This window comes from Ictidomys tridecemlineatus, chromosome 14 (genome assembly GCF_052094955.1).
Source record: "Ictidomys tridecemlineatus isolate mIctTri1 chromosome 14, mIctTri1.hap1, whole genome shotgun sequence".
NCBI classification, from domain to species: domain Eukaryota; kingdom Metazoa; phylum Chordata; class Mammalia; order Rodentia; family Sciuridae; genus Ictidomys; species Ictidomys tridecemlineatus.
In genome coordinates this window covers 21,278,511-21,298,473 of record NC_135490.1, presented here as the reverse complement: position 1 = coordinate 21,298,473, position 19,963 = coordinate 21,278,511, and the positions used below count along the sequence as shown (strand labels likewise).

At 38.2% G+C, this 19,963-nt stretch overlaps 1 protein-coding gene across 1 annotated transcript in view; it reads left to right on the top strand.

Annotated features, from left to right (window-relative positions):
• The window catches only part of Sh3rf1 (SH3 domain containing ring finger 1), a 162,592-nt gene that overhangs the window by 81,391 nt on the left and 61,238 nt on the right, over nt 1-19,963 (top strand). The window contains exon 3 of the mRNA XM_078030969.1: nt 19,110-19,385. Within this exon, the coding sequence (XP_077887095.1) occupies nt 19,110-19,385 (276 nt within the window). The remainder of the gene's footprint in view (nt 1-19,109; nt 19,386-19,963) is intronic.

The window sequence follows — 19,963 nt, the reverse complement described above, 5'->3', positions numbered from 1 at the left end:
TTTTGTGTTGTTTGTTCCATGAAAAGGAAATTTGGGGAAGGTCAGAGATAGTAGGGAAAAACAAGGAGATGTGTTCTTTCTGTATACACACACACACACACACACACACACACACACACACACACACACACAAATCACCATCTGGGTCTGATTGGACTGATTTTTCTAGACAGTCAGGAAAGAAAGGCCCAAACCATGTAAATTTTGGTGTCACAAATCCCAGTTTACTCTCTGTCCTGCTTTGGGTCTCTTCTTGCTCAGGTGTCAGACCTGAGCTCAGATGTCCTGTGTAGGAACCCTTTCACCCAGGTGTGGTCCTAGGTCTCGGCCTTACTGCTAATCATCTGTATGACTTTGGGCCTCAATTTACTTCCCTGTCCTGATATGAGGAAATTGGACTAAATAATCCTTAAAGTCTCTTAGCCCCAAATTCCTATGATTCTGTGCTTTAAAATAGTGGGTAGGCACACAGCTTCTTAAAAAAAAAAAAAAAAAACACAAACTTTTAAACTCTCAAGGACCTTTCCTTGGAGAACCAAGATCTTCGCACCTTTATTAGCTTTTGTAAGTATGTATGTGTTCACATTATACACATATTAATATTTTCATTCAAATATATAGGGAACTATATTAGGAACTACAGATTTCTAAACTTATGGAAACTTGTTCACATATATGAAAGTAATTTGAAAATACTGATATTGAGAAACATTTGAATAAATATTCAGTTTATTTAAAAACTAGTAAGTCAGACATAGAGTTAATATGTGCCTAATAAAAAACTAAAAATGAATTATGAATGTTCTTTGTTGTTTTTTTCATACACCTTCATAGCATTTACAGATTTATTGTATTTCATTAAAATAAGTGTTGGGATCTTTCAGTGCTTAATTTTATAACATGTCTGTCTCTTCTTGCAAAAACATTAGCCTTTCTTAGACAATGAAAAATGTTTCCTTTGGCACAAGTGGGTGTTTATGAAGTAAAGATCCTCCAGTGTACAAGCTGAGGAAATCTTTAGGAGAACATCTATGTTTTCTGAAAGAATTTAAAATCAGAGGAGAAAGAGATAAGCAAAACTAAATCACAAGTCCACTTGTGTCTGTCTGCCAGACAGCCGTGTGTGCTGAGTTGGCATGATGACGTAGCATCTCTTGTACATTTTATAATAATTGAATTACGTACAAGTGCTATACTTAAAGATGGCTTCTAAGCCTTTCAAATGTAGCTAACCAACAGGGCTTCGAAGAGTTGTAAAAATTACCATTTGCTGTTCTCTGCTGTGGGTTTGGAGTGGATGTTTAGATAGAAAAGGAAGCTTGTATTATTGAAGAATAATGCTGCGAGCAGGAGGGGACCCCTGTACCCCTTCCCAGATCTGCTGCTTTCTGGGTGGCATACCCACAGATGGTTAGCCAGTCTCCACTTGAACATGCTGTTGACTAGGAGCTCATTATTAGAGAAAACCCGCAGTTCTTCCTCATATGGATAGTGAGCTTGGTCCTTATAAATTTCTTCTGTGGTTCTTCTTTTGGGCCCTGGAGCTATAAAGAATAAGCCTAGGGCTGGGGGCATTGCTTAGTTGCGGAGCAATTATCTATTATGTGCAAGGACCTAGGTTCAATCCCCAGCACCTCAAAAGAGAAGAAAAAGTCTAATATAGCTCCTTTATGTCTACTCTGCAAGTATTTAAAGACTCTCCTGAATGTCAATGTGAGCTCTGGAATCAAATCACAGCATTTACCAGATGTATAATCTTGAGCAGATCACACACCCTCTCTGAGCCTTTGTTTTTGTTGGATAGAAATGGTGATGACACCTACTTCAAGCACGTGTTGTTCATGCGAATGTGTACGTGTGGCACATTGAAAATGGTCAGTGAAAGCTGACCGTGTTACCACTAGTGTCCATAATAACTGTGTCAACTTTTTCATCACTGTGATCAAAAGACCTGACGAGAACAATTTTAGAGGAGGAGATATTTATTTGGCACTCATAGTTTCAGAGGACTCAGTCCATCGATAGCCGCTCTATTGTTCTGAGCCTAAAGAAAGCAGCATCTGGGTGGAAGGGCGTGGCAGAGCAAAACAGCTCAGGACATGACCATCAGGAAGTGGAGAGAGACTGAAAAGAGACATATATACCCCAAAGGTATGCCCTCCAATAATCCTCCTCTTGTAGCCACACCCTACCTGCCTATAGTCACCACCCAGTTAATCCCTATCGGAAGGTTAATGCACTGATTAGCTTAATCTCAAAACCCCAATCATTTCCCCCTCTAAATTTTCTTGCATTGGTTCACACATGAGCTTTTGGGGAATGCCTCATCTCCAAATCATAACAACAAATGTGCATCAAGTACCTGCAACTTGCCGGGTGTGGATGTAGATGATTGTGGTTCTCCAGTGAACAAGACAAATTCACTGTTTCAGGAGTTTATGGTCTAGTGTTTTGGTGGGGTTGGGAACAAAAACCCAGCAAATGAATAACTAGTACAAACAAATGCCATGAAGAGAATGAGCAGGGCAGAAAGTGCAGGGTAGAGGAGGTGATGGTGCGCTGGTTGTGTGAGGCTACGTGGAGACATTCAGGGAAGGCTTCTGTGAAGTGACATTAGAGTAGAGGACTCAACAATATCTAGGAACAGGCCTGTAAAGATGTAGGCAGAAAGAAAAACAAGAGGAGGATCCTGACGTGGGAAAGAGCCTGGAGTGGTCCGGAAGCGCCAAGGCCCTTGTAGAAGGTGGAAGTTAATGGGGTAGAAAATAAGTTGAAGAGAGAGTTGAAGAGGAATAAGCAGGGGCCTGAGGATGGGAAGCATTGGGAGCCTCAGGAAGGGATGGGCTTTTTATTTCAAGTGGGGTGGAAAGCCATTGAGAGGTTAATAGGCAAGAGACCCTGTGGAGAAAACTCTCTGGGGTCAGGGTTGGCAGTATAGAGACCTAGGTGGGGGTCAAGATTGGCGATAAAGGCCAGGCTCGGTGGTGCACAGCTGTAATCCCAGAGGCTTGGGAGGCTGAGACAGAAGGATCACAGGTTCAAAGCCAGCCTCAGCAAAAGCGAGGCACTAAGCAATTCAGTGAGACCCTGTCCCTTAATAAAATACAAAATAGGGCTGGGGATGAGGCTCAGTGGTGAAGTGCCTCTGAGTTTAAACCCCAGTACAGCTCCCCCACCTCAAAAAAAAAAAATGATTGGCAATATAGAGATAGTATTGACTTGTCTGAGGCTGGTAGCAATAGAAGTTGTAAGAATGGAGAGATTTGGCATCCAACAGGCTTGCTGATGAATTGAATATGGGCTGTGAAGAAACAGGAAAGGAACATCATGGTAAAGCTCAGTCTTATGGTCCAAGCAACTGGGTGAACACAGCTGTTTACTCAGATGGGGGAAAGTGGTAAAGATCAGGTTTTGTTGGGGCAGGTAAAAATCAAGAGGCACGTGTTGGACGTGTCGACTTGTAGACACCTGGTAGACATTCAGGAGGAGACATGGAGTAGGCACTTGGAGATCAGGTGGGAAGTTGTCACTGAGATCAGATCTGGGAGATGTCATGGTCTACATCCAACAGGTGACAGTGCAAAATATGAAAAAGGAGCTTTTAAAAATATATATGCTTCTTGACCTTACCTCAGATTATTCGTTTGTTTGTTTGTTTGTTTGTTTTGGGTGTGGGGGTATAAAACTTTAAAAGAAGAAAGAAATGCCCTAGTTGATTGTAGTACTCTGCCAGGATTGAGAAGGGCTTATTAAATAGTTTTAAAAGATGGAAATAAGCTGGGCGTGGTGGTGCATGCCTGTAATCCCAGTGATTTGGGAGGCTGAGGCAGGAGGATTGAGAGTTCAAAGCCAGCCTCAGCAATTTAGTGAGACCCTAAAGCAACTCAAGAGACTCTGTCTATAAATAAAATATAAAAAGGGCTGGTGATATAGATCAGTAGTTGAGCACCCCTGGATTCGATTCCTGATACCAATAAATAAATAAAAAGGAAATAGATGAGTTCATTTTGGTAATAAATTTAAAGAGAAGAGAGAATCAGAAGATGGAGCCCTGGGGCAAAACTGATAAACAGCCAACTAAAGGAATTTGGGAAGGAGACTGATCTTGATTCTCTTTCTGCCCAGAGTATGGTTCCTCTGACAGCATCCTCATGATCTGGGAGCTGTTAGAAGTATAGAACCACATACCCTATCTAACCTACTAAATTAGAAAAATGTGTTTAACAAGAGCCTCAAGTTATCTGTGTCCTTATTAAAGTTTGAGAAGTACCAGTTCTGATTGTGTTATTAGGGTGGTGCTGCTTTATGTATGAATCTAGTCATCATTCCCCACCCCCATCCCCTCCTCTTCAACAGTAGCTTGTGAACAGAGAGATGGGAGGAGGATTGCACTTAGATTTCTGTTTGTATATGAAGTAGGTATTTTTGAAGGTGACATGTCAAGAGACTTTCTCACATTTCACAAGTTCAGAGAACTAACCCCTCTTGAATTGAGGGGATGGTATTCAAGCTTTTATTATTTTCTCCAAAGCTAATAACATGCTTAACCCTCCAGGCTTCTGGATTGCCAGTTCCTGGTATGAAGCTCTCAAGGTGAAATCACACCAATTAATTGAGTGACAAGATCTTGCAGAAGCAGAGTGCATGATGGTAGAGACAATTTGTGTCTTGTTTTTCTTTTCGAACAATTGAATATATTCAGTACATTTGCTTTTTCGTCGTATCAATAGAGGAACGTGCCATAGCAATCTAAGAAGTCTATATTAATTATAAGAAAGAATCTGAATAATGGGCATTGTGGGACTTTTACTGGTGTTTTACCAACACTGTATTGAAGTCTTGGAGTCAAATTTTTAATGGAGATGAATATTCTGATCAGGAATAATTAGGAGAAAGTAGGAACGGGACTGGGTGGGAGGAGTGCGTATTTATATACAGTAGTAGTCAGGGCCTTCCTAAATTTTCTTATTGTTTTTAAAGCTAATCTACTGTGTAATTGGTTTTTTAAAAAAATAGGATGTTTCCATTGTATTTAAAAATGTCTTGTTTCTTAAGTTATTTTATTTTATTTGTATGAATTATTTAATAAACCAAATTATCTATTACAGTTCAGAGCAAGCACATTAGAATTTTATGCACTGATTCATTTTAAAGTAATAACTTTTCATGAAAGAAAATCTATAACCACACAGTGCCCTTCCTCTTTCCCTACTCCTGCTTTCCAGAGGTAATGCCTGTATCTTTTCTTCTGCAGTTCCTCTGATTACCATTACAACTTTAAATAATATGTTTCCATTTCTTGCTTTCTTAGCCTTGCACGGTTTCCAATTTGAGATACCAAGTGGTAAAATTTCGATGACTTCTATCTCCCAACTCCCTTTCAGCATAACTTGTGATTTTTGTTCAGTTCATTGTTAATTCAATATTGTCAGAGTTTATAAACATTCTATTCTGTAGCTATAATTAATTTTTCTTTGCTAGGTGTGAAGACTGAATCTAAAAATGGAAGTCCTGTGAAAAGAGCATTTGCAGTATTATGATTATATAAGCATGATTCACAACAGTGTTGTTGGAACTATGAAGAAGCGAGTGTGACCCGTGTCACTATACCCTGCTCCACTTCTAGGTTCAGTGGATTCTCTTTATTTTCCATTTTATACATTTCTTCTAGAACATATTCATCCATCTGTCTTTTCTGTATCATCTATCATCTCTCTAGGAGTTTTCTGTGTTTTGGTAGTTTTTCAGCTTTATATTACAGGTTGTTGTTTTTTTTTTTTTTTTTTTTTTGTGTGTGTGTGTGTGTGTTTCTATTTGAAATGCACAGGTGATAAACTTTGAGATTTTTGTGTGTTCAACAAATGACTTGCTGGGTATGGTGGTGCATGACTATAAGCCCAGCCACTCAGGAGGCTAAGGCAAGAGGATCCCAAGTTCAAGGCCAGCCTCAGCAACTGAGTGAGGCCCTAAGCAATTTAGGAGACCTTATCTCAAAATAAAAAATTAAAAAGGACTGGGGATATGGCTCAATAGTAAAGCATTCCCAGGGTTCAATCCCTGGTACCAAAAAAAAAAAAAAAAAAAAGATATTTTGTTCACCCACATATTTAACAGTTTAACTGGATAAGTTCCTCTAAGGTATATTCCCTTAGAAACTTAAAAGCATTGCTGTGTTTTGTACTCTCTTATCCAATAATGCTGCCAAAAAGTCAGATTTTGTTTCCATGATGGTAAACTCATCTGACCCAAATCTTGTATAATTTTTCTCTTATCTTTGGAGTTTTGAATTGTAATGAGCTGTGTCTGAATATGGGTCTTTTCTCCCCTCATTAATCCTGCGCGGCACTTAATGAGACTATTCTAGCTGAGATCTTATGTATCTTTAGCTCAGGAAAATGTACTCCCATTACTGTATTTCTTTCACAGTTCTTCCCTTCATTATCTCCAATCTCTGTGAAACTCACTTTAGATAGACATTGGACATTTTTAAAGCTGCTTTTCATGTCTCAACTTTTTGGTCATTTTTCATATCTATTTTCCTTATGTATTAGGATGTGTACTTTATGAGGTGGGTCACCACATTGATCTTTTTTTTTTTTTAACTATTTTTAGTTGTAAGCTGGGCGTGGTGGTGCACGCCTGTAATTCCAGTAGGTTGAGAGGCTGAGACAGAATCATGAGATTTCAAAGCCAACCTCAGCAATTGCGAGGTGCTAAGCAACTGAGACCTTGTCTCTAAATAAAATACAAAATAGGGCTGAGGATGTGGCTCAGTGGTCGAGTACCCCTGAGTCCAATCCCCAGTACCAAAAAAAAGAATATATATATATATATATTTAGTTGTAGATGGACACAATACCTTTATTTATTTATTTAATTATTTTAATGTGGTGGTGGGGATCAAACCCAGTATGTCACGTGTGACAGGCCAGTGCTGCTGTACCACTGAGCCACAACCCCAGCTCTCACCACCTTGGTCTTTAGCCCTATCCTATATAGACTTTCAATCTAGTCACTGAATTTTTTTGATTTTTACCTATTTTCATTCTTTTAGAAGTCTCTAAAAAATTTCTGGCATAATCCTGGGTATTTCCCCCTATATTTTATATATGCTATAGATTTTTATTTTTAAAAAATCTTCTTATTTCAACATGACCTTGGGCAAGAGGTCACTAAAACAATTCAAATATGTTTAGCCTAATTGCAAGCAAGTGCCTTGATTTGTTTCCTTTGATTCCCTTGCCTTTTTAGTCAGGTAAAAGACACCCTTGTGTGCCCTGACCTGCTTGGTTGTACCTATAGGCAGATACCATACAGGCCACTCTGCTAATTTCCTCAACGGAATTCTTTAGAGTTCAACACTAGATGCAAACTGCCCACTTGAACTGAGAATGTAAGACTGGAGTAGAGGAACTTCCTCAGAAAAGCCCTAGAGATGGGAGAGATGGGACATATCAAGGGACACCTGGGAAACTAATTTGCTTTGAGAATATTTATTGGAGAAGAGTGTGAAGTATTTGAGAAAATCGTTTGGGGCAATATTGTAGGGATCTTAAGTGCGATAGAGAAAGATTTGTGCTGTATTTGATAGAGAAGGAATTAGAAAGAAATGGATCAGACAGACCATTAGCTAAGAAGGTGAATGGGGGCAGGGGGAGCGGGATCTAAAATGGAATGAAGTAAGAGGCAGCAGTAAAGCAGTGGATTCTACGCCAGTTGATTTTATCTCCTGGTGGATTCTCAGGCTGAAGAGATGAGTGAGGTCCAGTTCCTGCCCACAAGGAGCTCACAGTCTGTGAACATGAAAAACTGGTTGCACTGTCTAAAAAGGACTTAGTTAAATAATTAGTTAAAGTAACTTTTAGTAATATTTTATAATATTAAAGTAATTTTTAAAAATCACACAGTTAAAATATGCTAGTATGATATTTCAAAACTGTAATTTAATATTTTGTCATGGCCAAAAATATTCAGATTGCCAATTGTCTTAATTTTCTACTGCTATGAATACAACTGGCATGATCTGTTATCCTCTTATGCAATATAAATTAAATGCTTAATAAAAATAGTCTCAATGTGCACATGAACTCTCACTTGATTTTATATTCTTTGCTCTATACTTAATCACCTGTTAATATAAAAATAATATGTCATTTTTATATAAATGGCCCACTTGGATTGAAAAATCTGCAATTCATATCTGTTTAATTATTTAGAAGAAAATGAGTTGGATTTGGACTTGTCAGGACTGGCTTAGTTGGTAAACCTTTTCCCCTTAAGTTGCTCTAATTTTTTTTTCTTTAATGATCAATATATTTAAATTTTTCTTTAATGATCTTTAATGATCAATATATTTTTTGAAAGGGAGCTTCAACAAAATAGCTTGCTTTGAAATAATAACATACTAGTTGGTAAAATTATTCATCACAAATGGATGCATCTTTTTCTTTCCAGTAGCATTTCTTGCAGTCCGATGGATGGAGAAAGCAGAAAGTACAGGCAATTAGTATCTTCATGTAACACTCAACTTTAGTACCATGGAATATTGATAAAGTATTTGTAAAGTATCATTTCCAACAGACTTAATCAAAGGTGAAAGACCTTGGCTGGAAGAACTAGAAGGTTGCCTCTACATTGTTTTCTGTGAATTCTTTTTAAAAACCACAATTCCAAAGCTTATGCAGGTTTATGGAGTTTTTTGTTTGTTTGTTTGTTTGTTTGCTTCAAAGTGAAAAGATGTTTCTCTGAAGTAATTATTCATTCTTTACTTTGTAACTTCGTATTTCATTGACTAACAGAGCATTCCTTTGAAGAGTAGTAATAGTAATACACACTTACTGTGTATAACTTTTCTGACCTTGCAAAAATAAATAGATAAAAGGCAGCTTGGCTGCCAGCTGCCCTGAATGGTCTCTGCTTTTCTTGATGCCCCGTTGTAGGGGATTAGACTCTGAAGGATTGAGGCTGCCTTAATTTGACTTCTATAGGCTAATTCATGTTCTTATTATTTCTTTCAAATGTCTTTCTTGCTCATTCTCTCTATTACTACCCTCATTCTTGAGACTCAACCCTTTAAAAAAGAAAAGAGGACAAAATTATCAAGAATCATTTTTTCCCCAATCATTTGATTGCCATAGAAATCATGGTATTCCTAGAGATCATAAGTCAGTCTCTTCTTTTGCCTTTGGGCAGAACCAAACTTGTGAGACTGTCCTGTTTTGAAATGCCTCCAGTGAAAGAGATATAATGATCCATTGCAATATTTAACAACCCTCTCTGCCAGGAAGTTCTTTTATCCAACTTGAATAATACATACATCTGTCAAAGTCTGCATTTTTATTTTCTTCAATGAATATGAACTGGTCTTACTCTCTTTGTGTAAGCCCTTTTCATAGTAATTTGAAATTTTAATTTTATCACTGTGAGATTTACTAACCATCTACTTATCCATCATAATATTTTCCAGCACTTTTCATCATCTTTATTTCTCCCCAGCGACTACATGGCTTTTCTGTTCCTTTTGTTTGTGGATTCAGAAGGTGTCCTGGACATCTAGTGGGAGGCTGACTGTGCTTAGTATAGGGTTAGGTTGTAGCCGAGACATCACATTATGCACATCCCTGTTTGTTTAGAGGTGCATTTACTTTTGGAAAAGTGGCTTTCCTTCAGCTCTTTAATCTCTGCACCCTTGGACTCCAGATTTTTTGTTTCTGCAGTTTTGCCATTCTGTTCTTTGCAGGTGTAGCTTGGAATTCACTGTGATACTTGGGTGTACATACATAGTGACATATCTGCTATATTTGATTATATTTTTTTCCCTAAATGCTTCTAACTGGATTATGTGTATAAAACATTTTTATACTGAGATACATTTGCATGTGTGAATTAGGTCTTAAATGTACAACTAATGATTTTTGATACATTTCTATACCTGGGTAATCAATATTCTAGCAAGATGCAGAATATATTCAGAGTCTCAGAAATTTTCCTCAAGGCCCTGCCACTCATTCCCCATCCCACAGGGACCACTGCTGTTCTGGTTTCTATCACAATTGGCTTGTCTTACCTATTCTTGAATGTCACATAAATATGATCATATGGTATTTATTGTGATTATTTTCACTCACACATATCACATATCAGAAATTTGTGTGTTTCTTTGACCACTGAACTAAACCTATACCCCCCCACCCAAACACACACTTTTAAATAGTTGAGTGGGATCCATTGTTTATTCTCCTATTGGTGGACATTTGAGTTCTTTCCAGTTTGGGTCTTATGAATAGTGGTACAATGAGCATTTTTGTGCAAGTCTTTGTATAGACACAGTGTTTTCATTTCTCTTGGGTTAATACCTAGGATTGAAATTGTTAGGTCATAGAGTAGATGTATATATAACTTTATAAGAATTGTCAAGCAGTTTTAGACTCCTGCTGGCAATAAACATGAGTTCTGGTGCTCCACATTGTTGAACATTTCCTGTTGTCATTGTTTATGTTTTAATCATTCTTATGGATGTGAATAACCTTATTGTGGTTGTTTTTTGCATTTCCATGATTACTAGTGATGTTGGATCCCTTTCATTGCAATACATTTATCTTTCTTTTTGAAATATATTTTTAAATCTTTTGCCTGTTTTTAAGTTGAAGTTTTGTTGTTGATTTGTGGGCGTTCCTTTTATTTCTGGATGTGAGTCTTTGTCAAATAGAAGCATTAAAAATAGTTTCCTAATCTGTGGCTTATATTTTTGTTTTCTTCATTGTGTCTTTTGATGAACAGAATTTTTCAATTTTGAAGAAGTCCCATGCATCAGTTTTTATGGTTAGGGTTTTCTTGTTTGTTTTGGTATTTTTCTTTTTTTTTTGTTTTGTTTTGCTTACCCTGTCACTAAGATACTTTTCTATTTTGTCTTCTAGAAAACTCTGGTTTTCATATTTGATTATGGGATTCATCTCTTGTTAATTTCTCTACACAGTGTAAGGCTGGGGTTAACCCCTTCCCCTTGAGTTTTTAATTGTTCCAGAATCTTCTTTTGGAAAGGTGGACTTTCCCCAATTGGATTGCCTTGGCACTTTTGTCAGTTGTTGGTATATGTGTGGGCCTATTCCAATGTTGTTTTAATTCTGAAAGTTCCAACTGCCTTTCCTATTTAATGGTATGTTTAAATTATGTGAGCATTTTTTCTCCAAGGTATTAACATTGAAAACACTGAACAAAACCCCAGAAACCAGGTAATTAAATTTAACTGAGGCCTTATCTGACCTCTTAAATATTAAAACCTATTCTCACGTGCCCTTCTCCTGTGTATTTCTGATTTTTTTCTACCTTCATGGGTTTCTGTAAGGATTAGATAAAAGACTTTTCGTCCAGTTTCTAAATGTGGTCATTCTTCCCTGTCTAGCTGCACAACCCTGAGCCCCAGGGTCAGGTGGGAGGCTTAGCACTGGGTGGAGGCAGGAAAAGGGCAGATTCTTTACCAGGAGTCAAACTGTTTCCAAATAGGTAGAAACATGACCTTTTACTAGGGAACACTCCCATCCTGCCTTGAGTCCTCAAGCTGGTAACTCGAGTTACTGTGGGGAATTTTCCCAGTAACATTTCCTGTTCTCTGCAAACTACTATTGTAATTAAACATGTAATGAAACAGAAAACTAATATTCAGGGCAGTGAATGACATGAACTTCCTGAATTTTACTTCAGTGAATTGTGTTCTCAACAGCTCTTTTCCCTTACAGCAATCCATAAGATTTGTTTTCTTTCATGATTTGTCTGTCAGTTGGACACTCCCTTGTCAAGACCATCCAAGGAAAAAAAATTGTGTATCAGCTACATGACTATTTTCTCACAACTACTATATGAGTTTGTAAGGAAAATATTTGTTTTCTGCGGTTACTCTATAATTTGTTTCACATTTTTCAAATGCCAGCAGTTTTCTTAGTATAAAACACTCGAGTGCCCATGTCCAGAATGTATGATGCCTTTGGTCATGTTTCTAGGGCCCGTGGCAGTAGACACCCATTAGCAGAACTTGCTCACGTCTCCCTGGGTTTTTCTGGAGCACCTTAGTGTGCTCCAGGTTTCCCCAGAAGCCTCAGGGAATATGAATGGAATTTCTTCTTCAATTTTCCTACTCCTCAAATGTTTCAGAATAGAGTGTCCATCATGCACTGTGTACATCAGAGACAGTAAGGAGAGACTAACAGTATGCCTTCATGAGGTGTGTACCTATGGACACATATATATATGATTGCGTATGTCGTGCAACATTCGATGATAGCAATATATTATATAGATTGATGGCAGTATATTCAATGATGGCAAACCTAACTATCTATAGAATTGTCTTTTTAGTTGCTTTTCCTTTGGATATAGAATTTTTCCACTTACTCATCCACAACTTAGTGCTTAGCCCACTGGAGATAACATTTGTGTTCTCATTTACGCATCCAGCAAGAATTTATTCAGATGCTGAGGTAGGTGCTTATGATGTCAAGATGAGTGACATATAGTCCCGGATGTTCAGGAGGTTGCCTTCTAGCAGGGGGAAGCAGGTTGTAAATGGAGTGAGGTAAAAGACATAATAGTAGCATGTATAAGACTTTGGGTGTACATAAGAGCAGCACCCTCATCACACTTAGGTGGGGGAAGGTTTGGGAGAACCTTCTTCAGTGAAGCAGTGCCTGAGTTGGGTCCTGAAAGACAAGTGACCCTTATATTTGAGGAAACAGTATGTCCTTTTGACCTATACAAGAATCAGATCTCTGCTCTTGACATTTATACCTACGTCCAGACAATAGAAGCAGTCATCCTAGATAGACAGAAATGCAAGGGAAAGAAATGCCACATAATTACCAACTGTAGATGTATAATGATGCGTATTTACAAGTACCAGGGACCTTTGAAGAGAAGAAAAGAGAGGAAAGATGGGTTGTTCTCAAGGAGGAGGAGGAATGGCATGCTTGAGATTGGAGGTGATGACAGAAGCCTGGTTTGCTTGCTGAGGATGAAAAATATGAGGTGGAACGGTCAATCCAAGTGGAGGGCCATAAAGCTCATGATTTAGATCATTAATTTGATTTAAGAGATTTATCTCTAGCTTGTAAAGACACGGGTGGTGTGGACAAGACCATGTTTGAGGAATTATTTTTGCTACTATGGTTATATTTTGCTGGTTCTCTTCCTACCACCCTGGTTTCTAGTGCCACCCCCTCCCCCAAGCTCTTAAGTATTTTCCTAAACAATACCCCATAGTTCACATCTTCATCTACAACACTGTTTTCAAACTGGGCTCCTGGGTACCCGCTCAGGCTGGTCTTGATCATCCCACACATTCTTGAGCCAGGGTAAAATTGGAACCAGATCTGGAGTAGAGAAGGGCTGTCCAGACACAAAGATCAGCTAAAACTGATCAGAGTATAACAAGGGAGGGGGGTGTACTGGATAATAGAATAGGAGATAGGAGGGAGAAAGAGAATAATTATTATGAGGAAACATTTTTCTTAAATGCTATTTATTTACAACTGCTATCCCCAAAGTGTTGGTAGATTTATGTTAGTTTGACTGGAAATTTCCATATGTGGCACATTTGGAGTGAGTGGGAGATGGAAGCTTAAGAAAATGATTATCAGATAAAAATTCCCAGCACAATCCTCTCCACAAGTAAATGTTAAAGGAAAGAACAAATAAAAGGTGGACTATAACGGGATTATAGATTCTTCATTCCTTTTGATATTGCTTTGGAAAAAATAACTTACAATAATCATCTTGGAATTTGCAATATTGAGATTGAAACATTTCACCCAGACATCTTGAGAACAGTGTTCAAGACTTATTCACTGTTAAAGAATCAGTATTTTCATGAAATACTCTTGTCATATCTTTATAGGTATTTTACTTTATAGGGAAAAACCAGCATAGCCTATATATTGTTGTACAAAGGACTTTTAAAATAATTCTTTCCTCAACCCCGTCTTACTGCTCATTACCGTACTGTGTGTGGTGCTTTTCTATTTTGGCGATTTCCTTGGGCCTCAGTTCTTTCTGGAAAGTTTTTGAAAGTCAAGTTGGAATCAGGCAGAGTTTGTGCCAATTCAGATATAACTAAAGTTTTAAGTTATACACATTTTATAGCTGTTCACACTATATGAGTGTCTTCTAGATTTTCTTTTTAGTAGGTCATTGAATCTTTTTTACTTTATGGAGCAGTAAGAAATGCATGAAGGAATTTGAATTTAGAGAAGCTGTCTTGCATGCATATCTTGGCATTGGCATTTAAAGTCTATAAAATAAATTGGCAGTGAATGTTTTATTTACCTGTTAGAATAGCAGCTAGCACGTCAAGCAGCATTTTTGCCAGATATATTGGAATACACTTGATAGCACAGAAATGGAAGTGTAAAGCATTTAATCAAAGATATTTGTGGGCATATCACATGAGGATTTTAATGTCTGATACATAGGACAACCTGCATGTATAATTTAGAAGCAAAAATGATTTGAAAAATAAATCTGGTCCACTCTCATGCCTCATTTTTTTTTTAATGAGCAAAACAATGCAGTGTTTACTAAGTTATTTTAGGTGCAGAATTGTTTTACTACTTTGCCTGAATTGCCAAGCTTTTTAATAAAGCTGGCAGCATGAGTGACAGCCAGCACACCCAAGGTTACACTGTAGCGTCGGGTTCTCTCTGACTTTCTCTCCTTTAAGCCTCCCTTTCATGTGTAGCCAAGTGAAAGTCTCCAAGTGAAACGTAAGCTCTGCAGATCCTCAGGGGCAGTGGCCTGATGAGAGGGTCCAGAAGAAAAGCAGCAGTTTGGAAAGGCTGTTGAAGGCACGGAGGGCAGAGGGCCGGGTGTTGACACGGCTCAGACCTTTCTAAGGAGATGAATGAGAAGGCATTGCCTCCCTGGGCGCCGGACATATTTTACCCGGAAGAGCAGTACTAGGTTTTCAAACCAATTGTTTTGGCTTTATCCTTCAGATGTTGCAGAAGGAAAATGTGTTCTTTTATTGCTGTTCCAAGTTGTTTAACCGTTTACCCTTAATCATCTGCAGTCTGTGTGGGAATAAGACTTCTAAAGATCACTGAACTTTGCTTGATTTGAAATCAGAATAGAATTCGTTTTATTTAATGTGGGAAACCTTCTTTTGAGAAATTTGACACAAGCTGGCTTTTTCGTCTCTTAGAATTTAATTGAAAAAGAACACCATAGAAAAACACTGCCAGATGCACACATGCCTGCTCTTGGGTTAGATTGCCATAAGCTTTAGAATTTTGTTTCTATGGTTATTGATCGTTGAAATAACCCTAGCAGTCAACATTTAACAAGTCAGTGTGAATTAGTGAATTTTTGGTTGCATCACAGAGATGAAATTCTAGGCAGGTCGTATCGTGTGTCTCTGTTCTCATCATAAGTTTTCTCCTTGTCACTCAATCTGTTAAGAATACATGATGATTGTAGGAGCACTTCATAGATCTGCTTTGTGGAAAAGTTCATAAGTCCATTAGGCCACCGTTCTGTGGAAGTGATCTATAAAGAAATAAATTCCCTCAGTTCCCACATCAGCATATCACAAAAGAACCATACTGTGGGCCGCCTGGAATTTTATAGATCTCTTCAAGGAGCAATTCAGAGTGGTTTCTAAGAGCCCTAAATCTGTATCTTGGTGCATGAATCTAGCTGGCATTAATTTGGGCAGAGTGGGCCAAATAGAGCTAATTGAGGTGGGGAAAAAAAAATCGAGAGAACAGGCCATAATGGTGAATAGAGTTATTTGTCACCGAGTTTGTAATAGGATTTTCAATTAATTCATGCAGGCTTCCAATGCCTTACATTAGCCCTGTCAAGATGAACTACAGCCACATCTAAAATGCCATCCCCTATTAAACGGTGCATGTCAGTGAATTTGTAATTTCTTCTGTTCAACCAGAAGATGAATGGATTCTACTCAGAAAACAAATGTGTGCTTCAGAAATGCACATTTCAAAATCCCGAACACTTCCTAGGAGGAACATTCTTTGCATTGTTATACAGTGAGTATATGTTAAAAATGTGATGGTTATGTGAATCCATCCAAAAGGAAAAGCATCCAGCTGCAGAGAGACAAATATACTGTCAGGTGCCCCATTTCACTGGTGACCAGGCTTTTCCCACTGGGTGATAATGATGATGATGGTGATGATGAGGACCATAGTTCATGCTGGTAGCCTTCACTGCCTTCTGGGCCATTTGAGGGGGTTATATACATGAATTCACTAAATCCTTACAACAACCAGGTGAAGCAATTGAGGAAAAGAGAGGTTAAGCTGCCCAAGATCCCACAGTCACTGAGATGGTGTTCAAGCAGTGGAGTCCGTGCTCCCGACTAATTAGTTCCCTCTACCACGTGGTCATAGTCTCTTTGGCTACAGACAAGAGTTAACGTAGCTCTCTCATTTTTTGGTCAGTTCTCTCTTTCTTCCCCCTTATGGTACTTACTGTGGTGTTATTTTGTTGTTATCTCCTTAAACCTATCTTGGGAAATATTGATAAGCTGTGGTAACCAGGCTTCAAGAAGTATGTAATAGAGAATGGAATGAAGCATATATGAGATTAGACAAAAATTAAAATTCTCCCTTCCACAAATGCCAAGTGAAATAATGAGCAAAGTTCGTAGCACTGTGAGGGACCAGCTCCTGAATGGCACCTCCTTGCTGGAGGGACCAAAGGGCACAGCAGAACTGCTTACAAGATTATGTCAAGGCTGAATGACAGGAGTCATGTCATTAGAGACCAGGTCTTAAAGCAGGGTCCACAAGTCAAGAGGGCATCAGTTACTTCTGAAAGGCTCAGATCTTGTTTTCCTGGGACATTGGCCCCTCAGAACAGCTCTAACTAACCAACCACAGCATTACGTGGACCAAGCCAAGGCAAAACGACTCCCAGGAGCGTTTTGAGAGCAGGAATTACTATTCCTCGGAAGCCATCCAAAAAATATTTAGCAAAAAAGTTTGGCTTATGGGTAGTCCAGTCTCTAAATCTCTGAGAACCAAAAAGTAACTGAAAACCATATTGTGAAGCTCTGTTAACATCAAGGATGTTAAACCTTTATCTATGTTTGTTGAAGGAAGGGGGAGTATGAAGAAGCAATATGAGTAATACATTATTGATGTCCTTTCTTGAAAACATTAAACTATTTTAAAAAATCAACTGTTTTAGGCTTGTGCATTGCACATAGCTACATAGCTGTCTGCCCACCTGCCCACTTCACATTTTCTATTCTACTGCCTGGCTTACCAGTCTGCACAGGGTCACACCATGTCCATCTGTGTGCTTCAGACCCATGGGTGACTACATTGTTGGAAGGACACACAGATCAAAAGTCCTTAGCGTGTTATTCCAGACCCTCCATCCATTGGCCTCTGTCTACCTCTCACATTGCTTATGCTCCTTGACTCCCACACAAGAACACTGCGTTCTTTACAAACCCTAGTCCTTCTGCACATCATCTGATTCTCACTTCCCCGTCTTTGCTGGAGCTATCTCCTCTGCCTGGAATGTTCTCACTTTTCTTTTTATTCTTCCACTCCAACTTTCTCTTTTTTAGCTCCTATTATTCTTTAAGAGTAGGGAAGTGTTTAATTTTCCCAGGGGCTGGGGTCGTGGCTCAGTGGTAAAGCATTTGCCTTGCACATGTGAGGCCCTGGGTTCGATCCTCAGCACCACATTAAAATAAATAGATAAATAAAATAAAGGCTTAAAAATAAATAAATGAATAAAGTAATTTTTTTTCATCCCTCAAACCTCAGTGTTTCTGCTCCCACAAACAGTTGCATATCTTTACATTGCATTTAATAAACTGTGTTGTCATTATTTCTAAGGAAAAGAACTGTGCTTTATTTCTCATTAAATCCTCAACACTAATACAGTGCCTGGTAAGAGGTAAAAAGCTTGATAAGATGTTAAATTTAGTGTTTTCTAGATGAGTGAATAAATGATTGAGGACGTGAGAAACAGGAACCTGTAATCTAGCTCATTGAATTATTATAGTCATGTTTGATTTTCCATTTATTCTCTGAATCAATGATTGGCAGCAGTGTTCCAGAGAGGCCAGAGATCTTAAAATGACAACTAATGCTCAAGAATGGGCCCCGATAATGCCATCGGGAAGTATTGTATTGAACTCATTTAATTCAATTGCCTTGGGGGTACACACCATTCAAAACCTGTCATTCAAAACCATAATTCAGTGCAGCAACATTTAACCCCCCTGTCTTATCTTATCAGCCTAACAGTGTTCTCTAATGAGGAGAGAGCAAAGTTGACTAATCTTAAGGTACACCAGACCGTGTGCCTGAACATGTACCGATTATAAACTATGAGAGGACAGGAACTGTGTCCTACTCACAGTTGCATTCCAGACTCAGGCGGAGACTAAGCCCTAAATAAATACCTATTGAATTCACAAAAGAATAAAATCTCCTGCCCACATTAAAAGCAGCATCAGGAAAAGTTTTGCCCACAGCCCTATCTCTGATTTTTATCAGTCAAGCTTAAGAACAGTTAGTGAATTGATGAATTATACTTCTGATTAAATTTTCTTCTCAGTGCTTATAATTTATTCTGATGATTAAAATACTTAATATGGACCTTTTATGAGTTTTTGAATTTCATGTCAGAGAATTATACTCAGAAGTCACATTTTCATGTAATAATGATCCCAAACAAACAAGGAAAGGCCCCCACTGAATTAAACTTGGGAATAGAAGGCTACATTGTAGCTGGTACATGGATATCTTCTTATCTTATTTGTATTTGCTCTTTATTGATGGGACACATAGTTTTTTTTTTGTTGTTGTTGTTTGTTTGTTTTTAACATAAGATGTTCTTTTCAAAGGGCAAAGTGTGGATTTGACCTTGATTTAAAAATAGTGACAGTAAGGCGATATATACACATTTTTTTCTGGATTTTTTTTTTTTTTTTTTTTTGGTGGTGCTGGGGATTGAACCCAGGGCCTTGTGTCTGCGAGGCAAGCGCTCTACCAACTGAGCCATATCCCCAGCCCAGTAAAGTTCTATTTTGATGAACATTTCTGGAGTGTTCATTGATATTTGTCTTTTTCTTTAAGGGTATACCTCAGTTACCATGTGCCAAAGCATTATATAACTACGAAGGAAAGGAGCCTGGAGACCTTAAATTCAGCAAAGGTGACATCATCATTTTGCGACGACAAGTTGATGAAAACTGGTACCATGGGGAAGTCAACGGAATCCATGGCTTTTTCCCCACCAACTTTGTGCAGATTATTAAACCATTACCTCAGCCCCCACCTCAGTGCAAAGCACTTTATGACTTTGAAGTGAAAGACAAGGAAGCGGACAAAGATTGCCTTCCATTCGCAAAGGTAAAGTTGGGATGAATTGACCAGATATTCTTCTGTGTGTGGAACGTGGCTGGTGTTTTCTCTTGGAAAAAGAGTTTTGTGTGAGCTATCTCACTGTGCTTCTAAAAATACCTAGAAGTAGTCTGCTTTAAGTCACAAGAAACGTAATTTTGCACATAAACTTCTTCTATGAAAGATAATTAGGTTGATGTTCTACATGGAATGTTTTTCATATTTAGAACCTAAATTTATTTTAAGCCACTTTAAAGTATGTATGTGCCACTCAGGGATTTTACAATACTGAATCATGAATAATAGATGAGATGACATTATTTCCTTATTTTATATGTAAGTTTATTTGCATAATAGCACCTGCAATATTTACTGAATTGATAAAATGGTTTGGAATTTTAAGCAAAATATTATGGCTTTGTTTAAAAAAAAAAAGCAGTCGGATATGTGTTTGAATGGGCCTTTGGTGTGTTATCAGAAAGTGAGAAGCATCTGAGAACCAATTTTTTTTTTTTTGGTAGCAGGAATTGAACCCATAGGCGCTTTGCCACTGAGTCACATTCTCAGGCCTTTTTTGTATTTTATTT